At 38.5% G+C, this 23500-nt stretch overlaps 1 protein-coding gene across 1 annotated transcript in view; it reads left to right on the forward strand.

Moving 5' to 3' along the window:
* Positions 1–23500, forward strand: part of SYN2 (synapsin II) — a 140022-nt gene that overhangs the window by 14723 nt on the left and 101799 nt on the right. Inside the window, exons 3-5 of the mRNA XM_010008855.1 lie at positions 9869–9926; positions 12305–12396; positions 16009–16165. Of these exons, the coding sequence (XP_010007157.1) occupies positions 9869–9926; positions 12305–12396; positions 16009–16165 (307 nt within the window). The remainder of the gene's footprint in view (positions 1–9868; positions 9927–12304; positions 12397–16008; positions 16166–23500) is intronic.

Genomic DNA, 23500 nt, shown 5'->3' on the forward strand with positions numbered 1-23500 from the left:
TTATCAATTGTTATTCCTTACATCCATGCTGATTTCAGTGATTAATTTCCTTACAGGTTTTTGCTAACACTGCCAGAAAGATGACCAAGGGTCTGTATTTATCTGTGGTGGGCAACAACTTCTTAGCCAATCTGATATACATTTCTCCCTACAGAAGAGGGCAGCAAAAGCCATATATACTCTTTCCTTACAGCATCTGTGAAGATGTTAAGCCAAGTTACTTAGGTAGAGCTATGGAGACTAGGTTTTCTAATTGATCTGCTCAGAGAAATGGCACAGCACTTGGTTGTCATAAGTATAAGCATAAGTTTCTGTTGCATAAAATAAAAAATAGAATCATCAGAGACTGTTTAACACCAATTACTTGGGATGTTGGTTCAAATGGGATCTCCAGTCTTCCTGTAACATGAAGTTAGTGGTAGAATTGGACGAGACTCTGGATCTTCTGATGGACCTGAAAGGATCTTGGAGCCAAAAATCAAAGCAATTGTTGATGTGTGCAAAATCTTCTTACCCTTCACTGATTTGACTCTAGTTCAGTATTGGTGTATCTCTAATTAAATATTCAGGCACTTGCGTCAATCCTTTCTTCTCCCATGTTTCCCTTGGATTTTGTCTCTGTGTGGGGCTGAAGATCTAAGGTTTGATGTTAAGACTGAAGGTTTGATGTTGTACTTGTCACAGTTTGACTCAGGTCCGACAACAACGCTCTCGATCCCCCCTCCCACCCAGGTAGGGAAGGAGAGAGAGAAAAAGAGAGAGACTTGGCTGGATCGAAAACTAAACTGCACAGCTTTAATTAAACACTAATGAATGATACAAGAAAATATATACAATTATATACAGATAGATTCAGGTATGGGCAAAAGCCTCTCGCCTCCCCCCACCCCAGCAACTCCCACAGCACTTCCCTGAACTGGGAAGAGTCCCAAGGAATCCCGGAGCTGCTGCTGGAGAAAGCAGAGAGTTATGGGGGTCACAAGAGATCAAGCCTGAGGATCGACGGTGATGGATGAACAGAGTCCTCCCTGGACGCCGGCCATGGACGGAAGAGAAGGGAGAAAAAGAAGAAGGAAGGAAGTTGTCTTCTGTGATCTCTGACCTTCCTTTCAGCTTACGTAGATATATGGAATGGAATATCTTTGGCCAATTTTGCTGTTCATCTAACTCAGCCTCCTACGGGGGGGGTCACAGATCTCCCCATAGTGTCTGAGCTGGCAGAGTGCAGGTGCAGCCTTGAAGCCTCAGTAGTTAGAAAAACATTCCACTGTCTTATCAGCCTAGCAGAACACACTGTTGCTAGTTACAAGAGAGCTTACTGAAGGAAAAGGAAATCAGTAAAAAGAAAAATTGGCTTTATCCTGGCTCAAACCAGGACAGTACTTAATCTGGTTTAGCTTCAAGCTGTGGCTGAAAGGTGTGCACTGCCTCTCCCTCTTTCTCTCCAGGCGTGCCCAACTTGCACACTTGCCACTCTTTAATTGTGCTGACCACTTTGCTCAGGATCTCAGCTGTAGGACGAGCACAGAGGAGAAGTGGCTGGAGAGGTTTTTAAGTTTCAGTTTCTATAGAAAGTGCATGATTCTCAAAGGTGAAAATTCAAACAACATGATAGCCCAATATGTTGTATATGAAGTATCCCCTTGTAATGTCTCCAGGCATAATGATTCATATTTTCTTGCTTCAGAATCACACATCTTGCTTAGAGGCATACAAATGCCTTAGAAAATTCAGAATAACTAAAAAATGAACTCTTCTCCTGAAGAGTTTATTGATAACATGGGTTCAGTTTCAAAGATTCTTTCATTCCATGCTGTTTTTTATTGGCAGCTCAGATGTTGTCAGAAATGACATTCTGTTAGTGTAATGTGTGTTAGGCTCCCTTTATTTTCTTTACCTCAATAGGAAAAAGTAAACTAAAATATCTTGAGATGCAAGTTTGGCTTTTTCTTTCATTAACTATAAAAACCAACCAGTGGCTGCATTGTGTGACACTTTTGTCACTTAAGATAATTTTCAGTGCCTTACTTTATAAACAGTGGAATTGCTCATTAACAGTTTGTACTATTTTATCTTTGTTGACAACAGAATGAGGAGTTGGAAATAATGGACATCTTAGCTGGTAGGGAAACCTGGAAATGACAGATTTAACTGAGTTGCTGCAGCCTGCAATATTTTTGCATTGACTATAGTAGGTAAGATTAAGGAATTTACAGCAACTGATGCAGAATATGCAGTTTGAGTCTTACAGCACTAGGAATCAGTATTCAGAACAGTAATATTTCATAATCTGGCTAGTGATGTTTTCCTGTACAAAAATTGGGACTTTCTGTTCATCTCAAGAGTACAAAATATTTTCATGAACCTAACCATGGGAAAGTGTAATAGTTGTTCTAATGAGTCTAGCAGATTTGGAAAAGGTTATAATATGTTGCATCATCTATGAGATCTTCTAGTGATGAGGGAATGAACATTTAAAAATACTTTAATTTGTCATCTAATTAAAAAAAAAAAAAAATCCCACAGAAATTATGTTGTGACTATAAATCTTGCAGAGCAGTAATGGGCCCATGGTAAATATTACATAGTTGGAGATGTGGGATTTTGAGACATTACCAGAAAGACAGTCCAGCCTTTGGTCATGAAGGAACATTTTTTTTTCACCTTGAGTGGGCAGAAAATCAAGCATTTTCAGTGAAGTGTGCTGTTCAAATGGCCCAGAGAATTTAAGCCCAGATGAGAAAATCAAGAGTAGAAGGCATTTTCTTCTTGATTAGAGCTCTAGTGGAAACACTGTACTTAGGCAGAGAGCAGAGTGACAAATAGAAGGGCTCCTGATTAAAGCAGCAAAGATGGTTCTTGGGCTGGAAAAATCTGTGCTGTGGAAGAATAAAATGGCTCAGTTTTGTTTGAATAATCAAAGTAAAGGAGAGAACATTCTGGTGGGTGCCAAGGGGACAGGATAATTTGTTAAAAAAGAAAAGGCTGGCAATAAATTAGGAGAAAATAATGGGGATTGAGACAAATTGTCGAAGCCTCTGAAGGTGCCACATATAAAGCTCTTCTGAAAAAACCCTTCTAGGAAGCGGGATATGCAGCTCAGAAAGGGAGAGGAATTAATTGCTGCTTAATCAGCTCATGTTTTTTATTTCTGTAATTTTTTTTTATACTTTCTTTTTTTAATATGCTTTTAGAGCTGAATCTCTTTGGGCAGCTTCTCTGCTGTCTGGGCAGGAAAATCCTCCACTGAGAAGTGTTTACTCTGCTTTTTCATGTGTTTACCCCTCACTGGTAAATAGGATGAGGAAGGGGGTGACAGTTCAGTGACTCTGCTGAGGAAAGGATGCTCACAGGAGCTCTGGTTTTTAAGTACATATTTAACCAAGTTCTTTGCTCCAAGTTGCAGAAGTCAGGGAAGGAGAGCCTTGCACCAGAGGAGGAGTGTTTCCTGCAGACCTTTTCTACTGCCCTGTTGAGTTTGAACTGCTCAGGTAGCTGTGCCTTCATGGTCCTCAATAAAACCAGGCAGATCAGCAAGGAAGAAATCGTGTTGCTTGGTACAATTAACCATGTGCAAGGTTCCAATATTAGGGATGACTCTATGTTCTAATACACACCAGGACTGTAAGTGCTTGCTTTTGTTCCTAGTAATTCTCTTTCTGTATATTATGATTGACAAGATTGGAATAAGAGCAGTTGAGACAGTGATTTCAGGTAAACAGTGAAGACTGAGATATACTGTTCCAATGGAAACAATATGACATTAAAAAAATCCAAATGGCCACGTTGTGTCACTGGACACAGAAGAAAATGTTTTTATTGTGACCTCAGTAGATAAAATACATTAAATAACAAGTTAAAATGTAATTGTTTACATTACCTTATTGACAGAAGCTAGAAGGTGGGGTTTTTTTAATATGAGGAGCCTATTTCCCCTTCCAAAGGGTAAGCTGTGACTTGGAATGAAGAACTGCACTAATTGTGTCCTGCCTGTCATACTGGGCAAAAAAAATGTTTTCATGAAATGAAACATGTTTCAATTAGGGTTTCTGTGACTTGTCAGCTCATGTAATGGATAACTGGAAAGAGCAATCCATGTGTCCTTGCCATTACAGTGCTTCCATGGAAGGTGACATTTCATCAGACTGAGTGATAAACAGCAAAGTTTAACTGGGCTGGTAAATGTGTGAGGTTTGGAACCTGTTAATAATAGCCCTGCTATTTTAGAGCCAGTACAGTGTGTTGCTCTTCATATTTACAAGCTCCTGATAATGGAGATTACCATTAATCTAATGAAATCCAACTCAGCAGGGAGCACTGCTAAAAGTCATGGGTGGGTTTTTTTGCCTGGACTGGTTGGAAGTCCATATAGCCAGTGTTGGTACTGTCAGACTGCAGAGCCCATGGATGTTGAAACCACTGGTTTCAGAAGATTGTGGATTAGGTCACATAAAATACTGTGCAAATCTTATAATATGCTTTCTTTTGATAGTAGTTTCTTATGGTTTTTATATGTTTATAGAAGTCTGAGTAGCAGTTTGAAAAGTCCTTGGCATAGGGAAGTAATAATAAACCTTTAAATGATCCTTTATTGCAGCTTCATGATACATACATGATCATGTTTTTAAGCCATTATTTCCTTGGCAAATTCTTCAGCTTTCATACTGAAAAAAATATATATTTACAAAACTGCTGCCTTAAAAATGATGTAGCATGTTTGTAGCTTATATCACTGCAATGTTAATTCTGATATATATAATTTCATCAGATTGTTCAGTACTTTCTCATGGGACAGTTGCCAAGTTTACGACGTGTGTTATGCCAGTGTTCTGTGTATTTTAGCACCTTGTGTTACTGGATCACCTGGCAGTGCAAATAGGATGTTGATGATGTCCTAGGCATAGTTGTATTTTCATTAAATGAATAGAAAATACCAACTGCTGGATGTGGATTGTTCCTAATTCAGTTAATTCTGTTACAAAAGCTTTGAGACTGAATCTACTTTTTTTTCTTCCTTTTTTTTTCCTCCCCAAATTTTATTAAAAAATTAGTTATTTCTAGCCAGATGTGAGCTTGAAGACCAGGTTTGCTTTCTTTTCAACATTTCCTATTCTCTCACTCAGGCTAGTTTACCAAACTAAGTTTGTGGAAGTCTGGCTGGTTCTGTGGCAAGAGTGTGCCAAAATCTTTATGTGCCTGTGGCAATTGCAGCAAGACAGGTATCTGAGCCTACTGTGGGTGTCTGTGTGTATGTGTGTGTGTATATGTACATTCACACACACGTATAGATATGCACACTACCTTGCTTGAAGTGAGGTATCTGTTTATAAATGTTAAGAGTCTGCAGTTGGTGTACTCTAGAGGGTGCTACTGTTCTAAATAATGAATAAAGTCTTGCCCTGTTGTAGTAAACTTAGCACTACAGTTATTTTGGAGCATAGTCTTATTGATAGGCTCAGGCCTAGTTCACTGCTGAGACATGCCCAGAAATTGGTGTTTACACAGAACTGATTCCTGTGCACCTTGTTACTTGCACAGAAAACAGCTGGGAAGTGCTGTGCTAAACTGGTAGGTGCCAATGGAAGTGTTTAAGGAAGCGCAGAGGTGGGAGAAGAGGAGATTTACACACAGGAGCAGTGATTGGCAGAACTGGACCCCATATACTCACTGGGTGTGCACTTGACTTTCATAAAGACTGTTGCTGATAAGGGTCATCATTGTGGTGCGAAAGAATTCAAATCCAAGTGCTATAAACCTCTTGCACATAGCAGATGATTTTCCTATTGATTTTGCTGCCAATCAAAAGTAGTACCAGTTTTGATGTTTTGTTCATTTATATGAGCTGAAATCACATTGATTTCCTGGCATAATAAGATACTGCAGAAATACATGTAGCTTAAGGGGGAAATATTTCTGGTGGGGTTTTTTTAAAGTATTTGGAACACTTTTAGTCATTACTGCTTGCTTAATGAACTTGGGCAAGGACAGTGAACCAATATGAGTTTGTATTAGACTTCATCTATGGTAACTGTATATTCTGTAGTTGTTTAATTTTACCAAGGTGTGTAGTGATAGGACAAGGGATAATGGTTTTAAACTGGAAGAGGGGAGATTTAGATGAGACATCAAGGAAGAAATTATTTCCTGTGAGAGTGGTGAGACAGTGAAACAGGTTGCCCAGGGAATTTTTGGAAGCCCCATCCCTGGCAGTGTTGAAGGGCAGGTTGGATGGGGCTTGGAGCAACTTGGTCTGGTGGGAGGTGTCCCTGCCCATGCAGGGGGGCTGGATCTGGATGATCTTGAAGGCCCCTTCCAACACAAACCATTCTGGGATTCTGTGATACTATGAATTTTCAATGTGCAAAATACTAATCCAGAAAATGACTTGCCAAGCAAGAAATGCATAAAAAATTCAGGATAATGGTTTTAAACTGGAAGAGGGGAGATTTAGGTGAGACATCAAGGAAGAAATTATTTCCTGTGAGAGTGGTGAGACAGTGAAACAGGTTGCCCAGGGAATTTTTGGAAGCCCCATCCCTGGAAGTGTTGAAGGGCAGGTTGGATGGGGCTTGGAGCAACTTGGTCTGGTGGGAGGTGTCCCTGCCCATGCAGGGGGGCTGGATCTGGATGATCTTGAAGGCCCCTTCCAACCCAAACCATTCTGGAATTCTGTGATACTATGAATTTTCAATGTGCAAAATACTAATCCAGAAAATGACTTGCCAAGCAAGAAATGCATAAAAAATTCACGTGTTTTGTAAAGAACCTGACTATAAGAGGTCATGTTAATAGCTCCAGTAGGCTGCACTCATATTAGCAGCTGTTTTCCCTATACTGAGGCTTTGGAAAGCAGCTCTTTACCCTGTGTGTCCCAGATGAATAATGGCACAGTTTGCTTTCCTTCTCTTTGCTACACACAATGCCAGGGACTGTCAGCAACCAGCAGCCAAATGGTGTTTGAACTGGGGAGTGTTTGTTCTGGTAGCTTGACTCATGCTGACAGCTCCTCTCAGCTCTTCTCTTGAAGATCCTGACCTTGAGAATATGCCTACCTGAGTGTGCAGATGCTCCCAGAGCTGCTATGCAGATCCTCCAGGCTCAGTACCAAGAGGCATAAGGCGTAACAGGAATTTCAATTTTCTGTGAATAATACAAAAGAATTTGGTTCCCCATCTCCCCTCAGTAAATATATATATATATTAAGAACCTAGTAAATGTCTTTATGATAGGCTTGCACATTTCTCATATTGCAATTTCCTAAGTAGAGTAAATAACATGGAAACTTGGTTTTAGTGCACAGCCAGGTCATACTAAGAATATCTAGGTTGTTCTGAAATTACTTATTGTTGTAAGTTATTTTTTAGGGATGTCAGGAGAAATTCCTGCATTTGTGGCTCAACATGTGGCAAATATTATTAAAGAGTTTACATTTTAATAAAAGCTGTTGATTAAAGCTACTTCAAAATCAAGTCTTTTTGGATGTTTAAATGTCACATTTATTTTCAAGCCCCAGATTTCCTAACTTCAGTACTTATTTATTTTCAAAGCTGAAGTAATTTGTTGAAATGTGGATCATGCCAGAGTGTAGTTGTTTAAAGAGTGCTTCATCTAAATGATCTTAGTAGGAAGAGTGAATCTAAGGGATTAGTATCTCACCTTAACTAACATTTTGAGCACATTCCTATGTGTGCAGTGGACTTAAGGCTAAAGAATTGAAGAGCCTGTCTTTGGCTCTTTGTGATTTCCTGTTTTCATTTTCTCTCATAAGGCAGCAGTCAGCTGCTGATATTTGTTAGGGTAAGCATTTTGGAGCTTTACTGTTGTGTTTAAGTTTTGAAGGAACTGAGTGTTAATCTAAGCTTATTTTTCAGTGTTCAAAAGGCTATTTAAATTAAATTCAATTTAAATAATGTAAATTAAATTATATTTAAATTATCTTTACATTAAATTTACATTACTTGATGTCCAATAATACATTTACCTCACCTGTTGCCACATTGTAAAATCTAGGTGCTTAGTCCATTCCCAGTAAAATTCCATAGTAACCTTACTGTTAAATGCATGGGGATCAGAATTGGAGTTTTAAATCTTTTTCAAAGAGATAAATCTTAGTTTTTCAAAGTGAAATTTAAAGTATCTGTTGCTATGAGTTGGTTGCTTTTCTCCTGAGGCAGCTGTGGTGTTATCTTTGAACATGAGACCTTTCTTTCTGGTCTGTGGCTTTTGTGGATTTCTCCGGGGCTAATGTCGATGTCTTTGGTTTTCCTGCACCTATTAAAATTAACATGGTGCATCTGATGCTTCAGCATCAACAGCATTATAAAACTTGAGCCATGTCCAGGCATCTTCAAAGTTTGCAAGAGATAATTTTCACATTCATATGAAATTTGAAAACAAATTTGAAAAGAAAAATAAGAGGTTAATAGTATTTCTTTGTTAGATTTGTGATGCAGTGCATTGAGATTCTGCTTTTGGTATTGGCAAAAATATTTTGTAACATTATCCTGAGTATTCACCTATAATAAAACAATATATTTCAAATTTCGTATTTCATGTGTGTTTATTACAAGAAAACAGTGTGAACCACTAATGTCCTCATTGTTAGCTTATTACCAACTGATGTCTTTGTATGGAATTAATTGTTGGACAAAATTTGAGTATGCCATTTCAGTATAAACACTGTCTCTGCTTTCTGTCATCCATTATCTGTAATAACTAAGGTAACCTTCAGGAACCTATTACCAAAGGCAGTGTTCTCACTTGATTGTTACCAAGTTTGGCTCTTCTGCTACTGAAACCAACAGTGAAACTCTTCTGAACCTCAGTAACAAAAGGATTTTTCCAAAAGCAATAATGAATTGTTTCAATACATAGTATATACATGACTTTCATTGATGAGGTAGATTTACTTTATTATAGCTGTGTTTTGTCAGATGTTGAAAATGGACAAAGTTAGGGGGTTTTAGCACTTGAGAAGGTGTTCTGTGATGTTCTGTTTGTTGATTGTGCAGTAGATTTATGCTTACGTATAATAAAAGTGAGAAAGGATCTCCAAGCTTTGGCTTGAGCAAGGAAGATGCGGAGACACTGATACCAGAGTGTCAAAGTAGTTCCCTAGATTTATTTATTTTTAATTCCCTGTTACTCCAAAGCAAATACCTGCTGCTTAAGGCACGAAACTGACCAGTTCCCAGGAGAGTGTCTGCTTGTTAGGCCTGGGAAACTGGATAATTAAATTTGGTTCTGGTTTATCACAGCAATCCTGATGCATAATAATTACTCATAAAACCTCCTTCGCATTAATTCCATTGTCTCAAGTTATAGTCTGCAAGAAGCAAAACTGATTAGTGAATCAGGCATTTTCAAAGTTGGTGAAAACAGTCTCCAGGACCTCTGATGCTTTTTTTAAAAACAATGTAAAATCTGTAAGCATAGTGTTTCCAGTAAACTAGTTTTTCTAAATAAACTGAGTGGATAAAGAAGTACTTGTTGGATGTTCTTCACATGGAAATGAATGTGTACGGGAATTGTGGACTTTAAGGAGAGAAAGATTCCATCTTTTTTGAGGTACTCATTTTCTATTAATAACTTACAGTGAAATATGTGTTTTGGTACACTCTAGTGTACCAATACCCTTTAATGTTGAAAATCACATTATACATGCTTTTTATCCCAAAATACTGTGTGGTGTAGTGTTGAGGGTCCCAGGATGTCAAAGGAAGGAGAATTGTTTCTGTGATATTTGGTACATTCACTTAGTATATACGTGTATTCTCAAGACACTCGAGGCCTTCCAGAAAGCTTTTGTGTAGCTCCTGATTTACAGATACATATATCCTTGATTTCTTCTCTCCCTTTTTTCCTGCAGGGCCAAGGCTTTCCGTGGAAAAAAGGTCCATGGAGAATATGACATAAAGGTTGAACAGGTAACTAAATTACTTCATCTGAAAGTTATTTTGTATTTGTGTATTTATACGAAGACATGTATATGTATAAATACATACTTCCCTGGAGGTATTTAAAAGACATGTAGATGTGGAGCTTAGGAAAATAGTTTATCCATGACACTTGGTAGTGGTAGGTTTATGGCTGGACTCAGTGAGCTTAAGCCTGAACCTAAATGATTCTGTCATTCTATATGTATACATAAAGATGTTGTCCTTTGGACTTAAAAAACCTCAACCTTGAATTAGAACACTCAAAGATTTAATTGTTTCAATCTAATGTGACTTTTTTCTTATTTGGAGAATTCTGACCATGATTTGCACAGCTTCAAAAACATGTCCATGTTCAAAAGTTCTTAGAGCCTGTCCTGTGAATTTGCCAGACACTCCACGAATACCATGTTGCATTTCTGTGTGACTGATTCTTTCACTTGAGAACATACACACACTCTGGTTGCATGTGGGTTTTTTTAAAAAGCACTGAATAAATATGAAGATGTAATTCGGGGTACATTAGAATTATTACTATTTTATTTGCACTAGTTACCTGGAACTAGAGAAGTAAATAAGTCTTTTCATTGCATTTCAATAATTAATTCTACAAATAGATGCTGCTGTAAGAAGCTTCAGTACTTAACTGAGTTATTTTGTCATTGAAATTTTAATGAGTGAGAGAAAATGATCACTAGCTGTGTGGACTGAGCTTATCAAAATTCACTGTAATAATACAGTGTCTAGCTTTGCTCCATTCTTTACACCATTGAATATCTGCTGATGTCCTTGGCTTGGAAACATGGAAAGCTTTGCCAGGGATCTTAGAGAGTATTGAGAGAGAGATGGGAGAAAGAAGGCAAGCTATTTTGTCCCAAAATACCATTCACACCTAGACCAGATCATGCAGTTGCCATCATGCACACTGCCTCTTTAGTATTAACAAAGGCTCTGTGTAAGCCCAGAAGTTCCTTCATATGGTCTCTTGTGGGACCAGAGCCACCTTTAATCAATAAGAGACTGGAAGTTTCTGACACCTGCTAATCCCTTTGTTAAGTGTCACCCCTAGGCCAACAGTATATAGATAGTTACTAACAACTCCTGTAGTGTTCTTTTGCTAATACCAGAGAGCTCTCACATTTTTACACTACTTACAGCAACCTACCTATAACATACAGTATTTTCTATCATGTACTAAGCTTTTAAACTACAAAATCTATAATGAGAATCCTTGCAATTCTTTAATATGACTTATTAATTGGAGAGATTGGTTGCCAGTCTCATTAAATAAACTTTAAGTCATTCTTGAACATTGTCAGCACTTACACAAATATTTCAGTCTCTCAATGTTTGCACTGTTTTTACAATTTTATAACTGCCCCTTGTGTTTAGAGCATTGATCCAGGAAAGTATATAAGCATTTGGGGTTTAATGGAGAGACATCCATGCTTGAAATCAAGCACATACCTGAGCTGGGGAGTTGGGGCTGTGGTTAGAGTAGACAACGCTTGCCTTAACTGAGCACTAAATTCCAAAAGCCTCACACAGATCTTAGGGAGACTTTCAGTGATACTATTTTTCAAGAGGAGACTAATGAGAATTCTGACACACTCTGTTCTGTATTAGTGGCCAGGATAGCAAAGACGCTTTTATTTACCCACCAGAAGACAGCTGGCTGCATTTCAATTATTCTGCTGTGCAATGTTATTGTAAAGTGCCTTGAGAGTCTGAGCCAATGAAAGACTGTGGATAAACGAAAAACATCCTGTCCTTTCCGTTCACATAACTAGATTCAGAGTATGGAAGTGACTCTTTTTAAGTTCCATGTTTCCAGTGTGAGAAGATTGTTTTAAAACTAAGTTTTTTATTTGTCAGTTTTGTGAGTCAATTGTTTATTACCACCAGATCTTTGAAAAGGAAGAATAAATGTACACAAATGAAATTGAAAGGGGTGAAGTATATTGAGGCACTAAAAGTTATAAGAAAATACTCTATTTTAACAGTGCTTCTGTACTGTTTTCTTCAAAACTGTACATAAATGTTTGTGAGTCTGTGTGGTTCTATGTGATAACACCATAGAAAGCAACAGTATAATCTCCACTTCTGTGCAGACATGAGTGAGGAAATGCACTTGCTGCTGCTCCACAGCCCTTTTCTGTGAAGTTATTTACTTATTGCTTCATTTGTAGTAACATTTATTAAAAACTGATGTGTCATGAGGCATGTACTGCTGGATTAGTATCTGTTTTCAATGCTCATTATATTTCAAATGGATATTGTCAGTTCAAATATAAATGCTTAAAAGAAGAGACTTAGGAAAATAAAGGTGAAATAAACAAGACTGACTAATGTGAGTCTTCTTTTTTTAGGCAGAATTTTCAGAAATCAACTTGATAGCCCATGCTGATGGCAATTATGCAGTAGATATCCAAGTATTTCGAAATGGCACTAAGGTTGTCAGGTAAGAAAAACTAAATAGAATAACAGCAAAAAAAGCAATAAATGTCATAATGGGTTTGTGTGAAAAGCACGGAGTGATTGTATGCACAACAGGGGTTTTGTCTGATGCAACACACCTCAGTCATTGGCATGAAGAGTGGAAAGTGTTTAGGTCCTGTTTGTGAGAGGGAGGATCACATGAAAGATGGGTTTGATTAAGGGAATGAAGTCTGGTATAAAGAATACATGACTGGGAGTTACTGATTTGGGTCTTATCTTTGCTTTAGTAATAAAGACAGTCTTGGTGATTTGGTACATGCCAGACCTTTCCAGATGAGCAGCATTTTTTTCCAGTTTTGACTATTTTCTATTGAAACAGGCCAAGTCACAGCACTTCTCTCAGGATAGTTACTGGAATATCACTGTTTATTTGAAAGATTTCCATTTAAAAGCCTGAGATTTCCCAATCGGCTGTTTTGTCAAAAAATGAGTATTCCAATTTAAGGCAGGGTAGGGAAGAAAACAAGTCTTTATATGAGCAAAGTAAAAGCTTAAATATGTATTAGCAAAATTATTTCAGACAATCCTCTTTCATCTGACTTGTGGGAATTACTCCTATTTTGGCCAGTGTAGTTAGGCATGAGTTAGATGTAGCTGCTTTTTGGCTGAACAATTGCATTGAGAGAGGTGGCTCAAACCTTGACCTGGTAGCTTACTGCTTATGTTTATCTTTAGAGTTCAGGGAACTGGACAGCATACAGCATGCCTTGTGCCTTCATGTTTTTGCACAACATCTGTCCAAATAAAACATTTGTAAATTTCTTCTCATTGATGTAAAAAAAAAAACTGGGGGAAAAAAAATGAAAGTATGTGTAGTTTATGCTTTAAAACTCACAACTGTTTAATCTCTTGTGTGTTCTAAAAATACAGCAGCTTAATACAACAACCACTTATGCCAAATCCACAAGATTATTTCCTTAGATGAGTAAAATATCTTATTTTTTTAGGGTTTTTTTTGTGGGTGGGTGGGTTTTCCCCCTCCCCAATTATAGAAGTTTTGGAGCCAGGAAATCTTAATCACTGCTCCCTAATGGCATTTCTGTAGAGAAATTTCCAATACTTCATGTGTGTTGGGAACCTCCAGAAGATATAATCTGCAAAGATGTGTGTTTGGAGTTTATGAGAAAACTTGGTAAAACTGCTGCTTATATTAAGAAACAGAAATCTTGTGTCATCAGATAATGCTGATAATGAGATGACAAAGGATTTTATCGTGTTGGTAGTTTCATGGGTGATTTATTTAACTAAACAGAACTACCTGTAGTAGATAAATTTCACTCAAATGTGTGGGAGATGCTTGCATATGTGTGCATCCCTTCTGGTGGGAGGAGGATATGCAGACATGATGGGACAGTTTACAGGGTAAATTAGCTGGAGACACAGAATGTTTTTGCAAAACAAAAGTATGTTTCATAAATTTTTTGTATCTTCAGATAAGTGCTAGTTCCTTTCAGCCTAGTGGGTTTGTGAAGTTCATTGCTTGAAGCTTGGAATGTGGTGCTTGTGTCCCTAAGGAATGAGGAGATACTGATGAATATTACTTCAAGTGTTCCCTTGAGAAGAAACTTCATTTGAAATCCAGCCTTAAGTGTGGCTCAGACAAGAGGATGTGTGGCACATTCCTTTGTTTCTGTCTGTCTCAATGATCAACAGAGATGGGAGGAACAGCAGGTCCCATTAGTATCAAAATTCACACTGAATATGGTCTATGAGCATATTACCAAAAAGGCCTGTATGCTGAGATGAAAAGTCTTAGGTGTTATTAATGTGAGATCCAAAGTGACCTCACAGTAATAACAGATTTATGAGTCAAATGTTAGCCAGTAAAATGATAGACATTTTAGTGACAAAATTCTGCTGCCTTAGTTTAGAAGGAAACACTGTAACAGGCACCTGCTTGTTTCATTATTGTGAACAAAAATCAAAGCATGAGAAAAGATACCTCGCTACATAATGCTGAGATTTTGGCTCTTAAAAATACTTGAGCCATGATTGAAATTTTTCTCATGACCTTCACAGTTGTTCTATCCTGCAATAATTACAGAACCAGAACAATTATGTACATGCATCGTGTCCATTTGAGGTGTTTTTGCGAAGCAAAATAAATAATTTATATTTTTTAAAAGTACAGTCCCCAATTTAATTAAATGGATATTTTAAGTGACACTTTCTGTTCTTTCATTTAAAATCACAGTGCTGGCTTGGAGATGACTGTCACCCCCTTAGCAGTATTTTAAACAATAGAGGTGATCTCTTCTTTCACCGACTGCTCTGCAATTCTGAGTAAGGCATCATTGCTCCTCCAAGTGTTCTGCTCATGCTGTGCTAGTCAACTGAGTTTCCTTGTTTCAAACTCTTGGCACACGACTATGAAGCCTAGATTTCTCAGAACTATGCTACTAATATTTTTTGGGCACCTTGTTGAGGACAAGCATTTCTTTACAAGTTCTGATGGTGGGTCTGCAGTGCCATTTTCATGACTTGACCACAGATCTATACAACGCTGCTTTTCCCAAATCAAGCCAACTAATCCACTAACATCCTTTGACTACTGCACTCAGGCTGCAATCTCCAAACTGCTTAGGCAATTTCACCATGAATTTTAGTTGGCTTGTTTCACTTTTCTTAGAGTGAGATTTCTGAATTGTTTTGTAATCTTCAGAATTCTTCACTGCAGTATACAGGTTTTGTTTATTCAAGGCATGTAGGCAATTACACTAATTTACAACCCTAATTAAATTTACCCTTTTTTCAGGAGGTTGATAGCTTCAAGCTAGTCAGTGTTTTTTCCACCTATAGAATTTGAATAAGGAGGAGAATCTTTCAACAGTCAAGTTTAGGAGGAAGTTGCTGCTATACTAGTGACTCTGTGCTGTTGATTTGTCTTCTATTTACCATAACCTTTCTTCAGTGAGTAAATGTCAGGGTTTGAGTGAGGTCAAGATGGTGTCACACTCTTCTCAACGGTGTGTGGTGCTAGGACAAGGAGCCATGGAGGTTGCAAAGGGAAAATCCTGGTTAGATACAAGAGAGTAAAAGGAAAATAAAGTGCAGTTATCAAAATGAATTTCTAAACTTTTTAGTGTCTTGATAGACAGTTGAATTGTGATTATCTCCAGTTGTGGTATGATTCCTTTGGCAAGCAGTGGGGTTGCTTCATTTCTTACTGTCTTTAAAACAGCCTGACAGGAGTTGTGAAAGAAAAAAATTGTTCCTGAGAAGCTTAGGTTTTTGTCAGAGACATTTGGTTTTGGTTGTCATTGCTGAGGAGAGCTAGTGCATGTAAACTAAGAACATCCTCAGGATTTCTCTATATCATTTATTGTTAAGAAGGAGAAGAGCCTGAGAAGCCATCATAACGTGTCTCTCACAATATTGGATGCTCATATTTTCTTAACTGTTCAGATTTTCCTAAAGCCATTATAATGATTTCTGTCTCGTAGCATTCACCCTTGTTTTGAGCTCTTACTGCTTTTCTATCCATCAGTCAGGCATTTTTCCCTTTGAAGATCTTGCTGTTGAAGGAAAAACCATTTGATGACTAACAATTAGCACCATATCTCTTCCTTGCCAGGTCCTTCAAGCCTGATTTTGTCCTGGTTCGACAACATTCATTCAGCATGGCAGAAAACGAAGATTTCCGTAACTTGATCATTGGAATGCAGTTTGCAGGCATCCCCAGTGTTAACTCCCTGGAGTCCATCTACAACTTCTGTGACAAACCTTGGGTGGTAAGTGATGTACCCCAAAATACTGCTGCTGCAAAACCAGTTAAGGACTTCTGTTTGTTTCCTTGTTCCATTCCCTGTTGGGAATAGTGAGCATCAAACTGCAAAGTTACTCAGCAGAGCAGTGAAGCAATAGTGAAAGGAATAAAAAGTAAATTAAGATATTTAAAACATTTTTTTTTTTTCAAAGAGCCAGTGTAGGCAGTGTGGGGGGAGAGAGAAAAAAAATATTTGTAGTAATAATAAATGAGGAAACTAACAGAAAGCCTATGCATACTGACATACTTCCTCAACTGAGGAAAGTGTGTTTATTCACAATTTGTCTGGGAAAAGCAAGCTGAGAATATTCTTCATATTTGTGGTTTTGAATGTAACTTAAAAAGACTTTTAGCCAGTGTTTTCCTCATGCCTGTGACATTTTTGGGGCTATACTTTAGCAAGGAAATGTGAAACTATTGGCTCCCTCGTTTGAAAGCTCTTGTCATAATCTTGTGCACATGGGGTAGAGTTAGATTTTTTGGTTACCCCTAGAGTAATGCAGTACACTGGAGAATCTCTGATATCTGCCAGTTCAGTGTAGAAGCCAGCATGGATTTTCATTACATGCTGTGTAGGGATGGAGGCAGAATTTGGATCTTTTTGGTTCATAGAGAACTAAACGTTAGTAGCAACAGTTAAAATGTGGTGCTGCAAAAGCTGATTATCAATGGTGCAGTCACTGTTTCTATAATAGATACATTCAGTTGCCAAGAGCTAATGAAACTGTGCAGAATATCACTTGTTGTAAGTAGCTAAAGCGTCTTAATTTTTTCATCTAATATCTGGGTAACAAAAGAACAGTTGTCAGTATTTTTCACACTGAAGGGGAGTTTTGCTGTAATACTTTTTATTGCCTTGAAGATGTTTATTTTTTCACACTTAGGATGAAAATCCCTCAAAAAAATTGTCAGTGGGTTTTAACATATACCTCTTGCAGCTGATTTTTTCATACTTTTATGTTTCAGTAAACTAGAGTGGGGAATAAATATTTGATAGAGCATTTACAGCTTCTCAAAGTACATACTGTACATTGCTGAGTCCATTACTTTGATACATCCCATTTTCTATGCTGTGTGGCATTTTTAGTGCTTTGATTCATTGTATGCAATAAAGCTGGGTGGTGAAGCAGTAACAGTAGCATTTATATGCAAGAATGTGGCAATAAAAAGGAAATTAGTAAATCTTCCTTGTGCTGTTCTTCTGGTGGCCTTAGGGTCATGGTGGCCTGGGTATGAATGAAATGGAAATATTTTTTCTTCTGATCTATCTTCTGAAGATCGAAAAGGATTTTTTTTTTTTTTTTTCCTCTTTGAGATTTTCTGCCTTCCCCTTCTACATCTGACAGCCAAAATGTGTTTTGTTTGAAATACTTACATTTTGCATGGCGTCAGCAAGAGTCCAGTTCACCTCTCTTAGGTGTTTCCTCTCAGAAATAACAATTCTACATTTTAAAGTGTCAGCTCACATGCTTAAAACTAGCATCTTTCACATTTTAATTCTCTTCTGTAGTTCCCTGACATGCTTTTCATTAAGGTGGATGATAGAGCAGGGCCTGAGTGTACATCCCCCACTGCAAGTCCATGGGCAATGGGGTTGAGTAGGCATCATTCATGTGTTGTGAACAGGACCATCCTTTGCTGCACCAGGGATGTCAATTCTATGTTTTAACTACCTGTGACCTAAGCCTGTAAACGTGAGATCTTTCCCATTCTGAATCTGTGGTGGCATTTTACTTTAGTTGGTTCCTACTTTAAAATGTGGAGTTTTAATTTGAGCACAAAAATAGCTTCTGTACAAACACGAGGGGGCTTGTTTGTGCATTTAATCTGGAATATCCTGACTTCTGTTCCTTGTGGTAGTGGGAGATGTAGAGAAAACCACGTTCACGCCAGAGCATCGGGAAATCTTCTAGGAAAGGTAAACACTGCAAGTCATGCAAACCTGTTTCAACCCATGCCCAGAATAAATACTCTGAGGGTAAAAATCCACTGATCCTTTGATTCAGCCATTTTCATGAATGTTCAAATAATGCAGCAGAATCCAGGGACTGTTGGTTTTTGCCAGCATGATCTCCCAGCTTGTTCAGTTGCCCCAACTCATCCCCAGCCAGTGTGCAGCCCCTGCTGCAAACCATAGGCTAGTTTGGGCTGCCCCATGGTGCCCTCCTCAAGCTGGTGCTGCAGGCTTGCAGGAAGCATAAAACCCCTTGATGCTCATACTGTGCTGCTAGAGGTGCTTTAGGCCAGGGATTCAAACAGTGATCCCCACTGTTAAGGTGGCACATATTGAAGCTGAACTGATACGAACTTTGTTAAACTGTAACTGGAAAAAAATAGCAGAAGCATTCAGCAAGTTCCTTGGTCAGAAACCAGTTCAACATTTACAGCACTGATTAAAGCTTTTAAGACAAAACCCCTGCCAGTTTTGTAGTAGTGCAGGTAAGCAACTGTGTGCTCAGATATACCATCGATCAGCCCCCTTTTCTCCTAGCATGTAAAGGATGATTTCAGGACAATTCCTTTGTTAACACAGGTGATCTGGTGCTTTTATGAAAGCTATTTCTATAAAAATTGCGAGTTCAGGAGCTTTATGAAAAATGAGAAATCAAAACTCTACATAAAGCCATAAGTGACAACCTTTATTAAGTGATGAGAAATAGATTGACTTTCTTGCAGACAAAATGTGAGTGGCAAAGTGAAGTGAAATCTCTGTAAGAGCAGAAATAATAGTAGGGTGTCATGGGCAATTGCTCCTACTTACATCAGTGTAAAATAGGAGGAGGATAAAGTTGTTAGGAGGTGAAGTCAGAAAACTTAGACTAGTTACAAAAGAGATGTGAAATAAAATGAGAGTTAGAATCCAACATAGATGATCTTTGGTTTCTAAATGACTGTTCTTCAGAGTACTCTTTTTAGCACATCCAGCTCCAGAGGCCCAGCATCTCTTCTCAACCTGAGGGCAGGTTCACACCCTTCCGTGGAAGTGGATGCAATTGCCCTTAACTATTCAGCAGAACTCTCTTCACACTGTCTGCAGATGCACCTGGCTTTTGGTGTCTTTGCCAATAGCCAGCCAGCAAAATCGTGTTTGATCTGAGGGATGTTATTGAAAGGTAGGGGTGTGGTGGGAAGGTTGCCAGGAACATGCTAAAAACATTTCTGAAAACAAGTCTTAAAACTTGTGTATTCCAGTGTCAGGACACACATAGTTCCTTCAAGATCGTGTCGGAAGTTCAGAGCACCATATAACCCATTTGGAAGTTGAGGGTGCTAGCAACCATGGCAAAGAAAATACTGAAATGAATGTGTCTGGTGAGATGTTTGCATACTGAAATATGTGAATTATTTGGGATATTACACTACTCCTGTTATTTCACTTCTGTGATAATGTCAGGTTGGAAAGGACCTTAAGGATCATCTTGTCCAACCTTTCTAGGTTCTACTATAGTTTATATGAGATGGCTCAGCACCCTGTCAGGCTGAGACTTAAAACTGTCCAATGTGGGGGTTAAAAGTAAAGAGAAGGAAAAACAAAAAATAATTACCCAAAGTTATGATTTGACAGTATTTAATGTAACAGTCTAGACATTTTATCATTTCTATTTTCCTTTTAAAAATGTCATTCAAGAAATAAGTGAGACATCCCTCAGCACAGGGTTATGAGGTTGTTTTTGATAGTACACGATGTAAGTAAGTGAAGTCAGTAATTGTAGAGGTCAGAATTAACTGGAAAATGTGCTGGTAATGACAGCTTGCAGTAATAGGTGCAGTAATCATGCTTATGATTCAGGCTGGAGGAATAATATTTAAAAAAACAAGAAGCAAAGCTATTTTCAAGTGTATTGGGTTGAATTAAAATTAAAAAAAATCTGTCCTGCATGCCTCTTTTTGCATAGTTCCTATTAAGATTTGTGTGAAGTTTGCATGCTTAGGTGGTTGAACCTTGCTCTTGATTTTAGCTTCAGTTGCAAATATGGGTGACCCCTGCACAGCATGTACCAGGGTGCGCATCAGGGGAGCCCTGCAGGGAGGCAGAGCTCATTGCTGGGTGCACTAGATGGGCAGGCTTGGACTGACTTGTCAGGGACTGCAGGGTCAATGGCCATGGCTGCTTGAGACAGAACCCTTCAGGTGAACCCAGACTGGGAGGTACTAATTACATGCAGTATAGGAGCTGTATTGCTGCTCCTAGGTTCAGCTGCTGATAGGCATTTCAACACTGCAGGGATTACAGAACTGTTGTTGAAGAGGGAGAAAATTATTGTAAAATCAGCCCTGTTCTGTGATAGCAGTTCTGGTTCCTTCACTGTAGAGGGAAAAGAGCAGCATCCATAGCTGGCTGCAAATCTATTCCCTTCTTAGTGTGCCTTGGGAGGCTACACAACAGTGGTTGGCTTTGAGGATCTGCTGATACATTAATTACACTTTTGCTCTGCTGAAGGAGATGGCACAACCTATGACATCATGATGGGCCTACAGAAACTGTTTGTGAGCACTGTGACCTTAATTAGCTGCTGCCATGCTGGTGGAAAAGTCTGTATTGAGCTTGTCACACTGATGTGGTGTGATTATGGAGGGGATGTAGAGAGCCCACAGTAGGGTGTCAAACTGCTGTAGAACTGTGGCAGCTTGTGAAGAGACACAGGGCAGTGCATGGATAGGGAAGCTGGCACTGGGCAGGCCTGGGCTCCAGTGGGGTAGACTGTTGGCATACTGGAAAACCAATACATTGGCTCAGTAACATGGTAAATACAGGGAAAAACATGGGAACTTGTCTTCTGGTTGAAAGCTGGCAGAGAGGAATTGAGACCCAGAAGACAGGCACATCTGACTGCTGAAAAGACAGCTGAAAGATCCTGGCATTTTTTACATAGAGCTCCAGATGTGAATCCATCTGGTGCTGAAACATCTTCAAAAGGTCACTGGGTCTTTATCTCCTTCGTTGTAGGAATTTGCTGTTATTAGGGGTTTTAAATGTAAGAGAAGTGCCATAGAACACTTTGTTATGCCAAAGTTTATTTCCTTGCTCATCTGCAGCCATTCTGAGGGAAGGCTGGTTACTGCTTTTCCTTTTGTCAAACTCAGTATTATTGGTAATCTCACATTTCTTGTTTGTTGTTTTTTCCCCTACATTTTGGGAGTGAATAGCCAAATACAGTCTGGAAGTTTGCTGACATTTTTCTTTTTCACTCCTATTGCCAAGCTTACATAATTCTATGCCTTCCTGCGTTGCATTTTGCTTTGCATTTCTTTTGCAGATGCTTTTCTACTTACCTGTCTCCATCTTTCTCCTCTTACTGAACACTTCATTTCTCTATTCTCACCTTGCTTTCTTTGCAAGGTTGGTTTAACTGCCCTTGGCCGCTTTCTGTTGCTGTTAGTGTTCTCCCCACATGTTGTTTTCTCCTCCTTCATGTGTTGCTGTTAGAAGCTGCATTCCTGTGATTTTCCCTGTTCATACTATACTTCAGTAATCTTGAGCACCAGATTGGGGCACTGGCAGGAAACTGGCAGGCTCTCTGCAGGAAGGAGCATATCAAAGAAATGAGCTTTCTCCATGCCAGCTTCCTGTTGCCATAGGTTATTGAAGCTCTGCTAATAAGGAGGCACAACCACACAGATGAGTTTCAATATTGTGTCAAATTATCTCCTGGAGAATGAGTAACAAATAAAATGAATGTGTGCCAGAAGAAAAGTCTTTTGCAAACCTATTTACTGTAAATTTATGTGGCCTTTCAATGCTGTTGCATGTCTGTCTGAGAGAAAGAAATAATAAAATTCTAACTGAATATTTCTTGCACTATAAGAAAATTCTGTGCTTTTAGCCAAAACTCAGATTTGTAAAATAATGCTGAACCCCAGGCTAGAATTTGGCTGGTCGTTGCCCTTCTCTCTGTGCCAGAGGGGATCTTACTGAAGGTCAGGGCTAAAGAACTGTATACCTGCAACCTGGCTTCAACTCACATGGGGAAAACATTGAGGGATCTTCAGATTTAATGTCTGTAAACATTATACATCTTTTAAAAGTTAAGAGCTGTATTTTAGTCAGTGGCTGTATGTTTATATATTTTGTCAGATGAAACCTGGAACCAGCCCTGAGCTTTCTTGTTTCAACCATTCTGGCAAGACTGATCTACTTGATTGGTAATGACAAAGACACTGGGCCACCCAAACTGGTTGTCTAGTGGCCTTTTCCTACCTTATACATTAGGAAGCTACTAACAAATTCACTTTGCCTTTTTGCAAATACTGGCATGAGTGGTAGAGGTCTTTCTAAAACTGGTGTTGGGGCTTTTATTCATTGGAAGGGTATTGGATTTACAGGTGTAGTGAGGGTAGCCATGTCTTTATCTATAGGGCAGCCAGGGAACTAACTGTCCACATGTGCTATTCTTCCAGCACTGATCCCAGCAGAACTTTCTTAAGCAGAAAAACCTGTAGTTGAATTCTCTGTCAGGCAATGAAGACTTTGGCCTCTTTGCTCAGTCTGCCAGTTAAAGCAAAGCACATTGATGGATTTGTAGTGCAAGAGTTGAAAGTAAATGCACAAAACTGTGTCAGAAGGATGATGAAAACACTTCAAGCTTTTAGTCACAAGACAATTTACTGGTAATTTCGAACGTTAAATAAAGTTCATTAATAATTACTCATTTAAATGTATAACAAAGAAATCTGAATACATTAAACCTGGCAGTGTGTTGTCCTCTTTATACCTCTTTATAGAGCTATTTTAAGTTTAACCTATTCTTGGAATAGAAATGGAATATTAGAGTCTTATTAGATGATTTTGCTTTCCTAAAATATGTAAGCTCACTTGAGATTCCTTTAAAAAAGCAGAGACTCTTAAATTATGAATGTACGTCAGTGGGATAATGGTTTGCTTTCTGTTCCATACAGCAAGCAGTTCTTACTGCTCCACATTCATCAATCTTTACTTGAACTATAATATACTTTATATATAAAACTTGAGTACATTTATTTTTTCTTTGACCAGCACTTACTGTCATGAGACCAATTGAATGCATAAGTAAACTCAGATTTTGTTACTGCATTCTTGAATTTTGTGCTAGGTTATTGTCCCTTTGCCCTGTTCTTACGTGCAGCAGTTACAGGCTTCAATTGCATTGAACACTTCAAGTGGCAGAAAATTGAAACAGGCTTTTAACCATTTCTTACTTTTGACTGAAACTTTATTAAAAGAAAGGCTGTCAGATTAATCAGAAAACCAGGACTGTAAAGCTGTGGTTTGTGTCCTTTGTGTTATCTGCTGTTCCTGCTACAGTATTGAAATTCAGAAACA

This window comes from Chaetura pelagica, unplaced genomic scaffold, assembly GCF_000747805.2.
Source record: "Chaetura pelagica isolate M959 unplaced genomic scaffold, ChaPel_1.0 scaffold52, whole genome shotgun sequence".
Lineage (NCBI taxonomy): Eukaryota > Metazoa > Chordata > Aves > Apodiformes > Apodidae > Chaetura > Chaetura pelagica.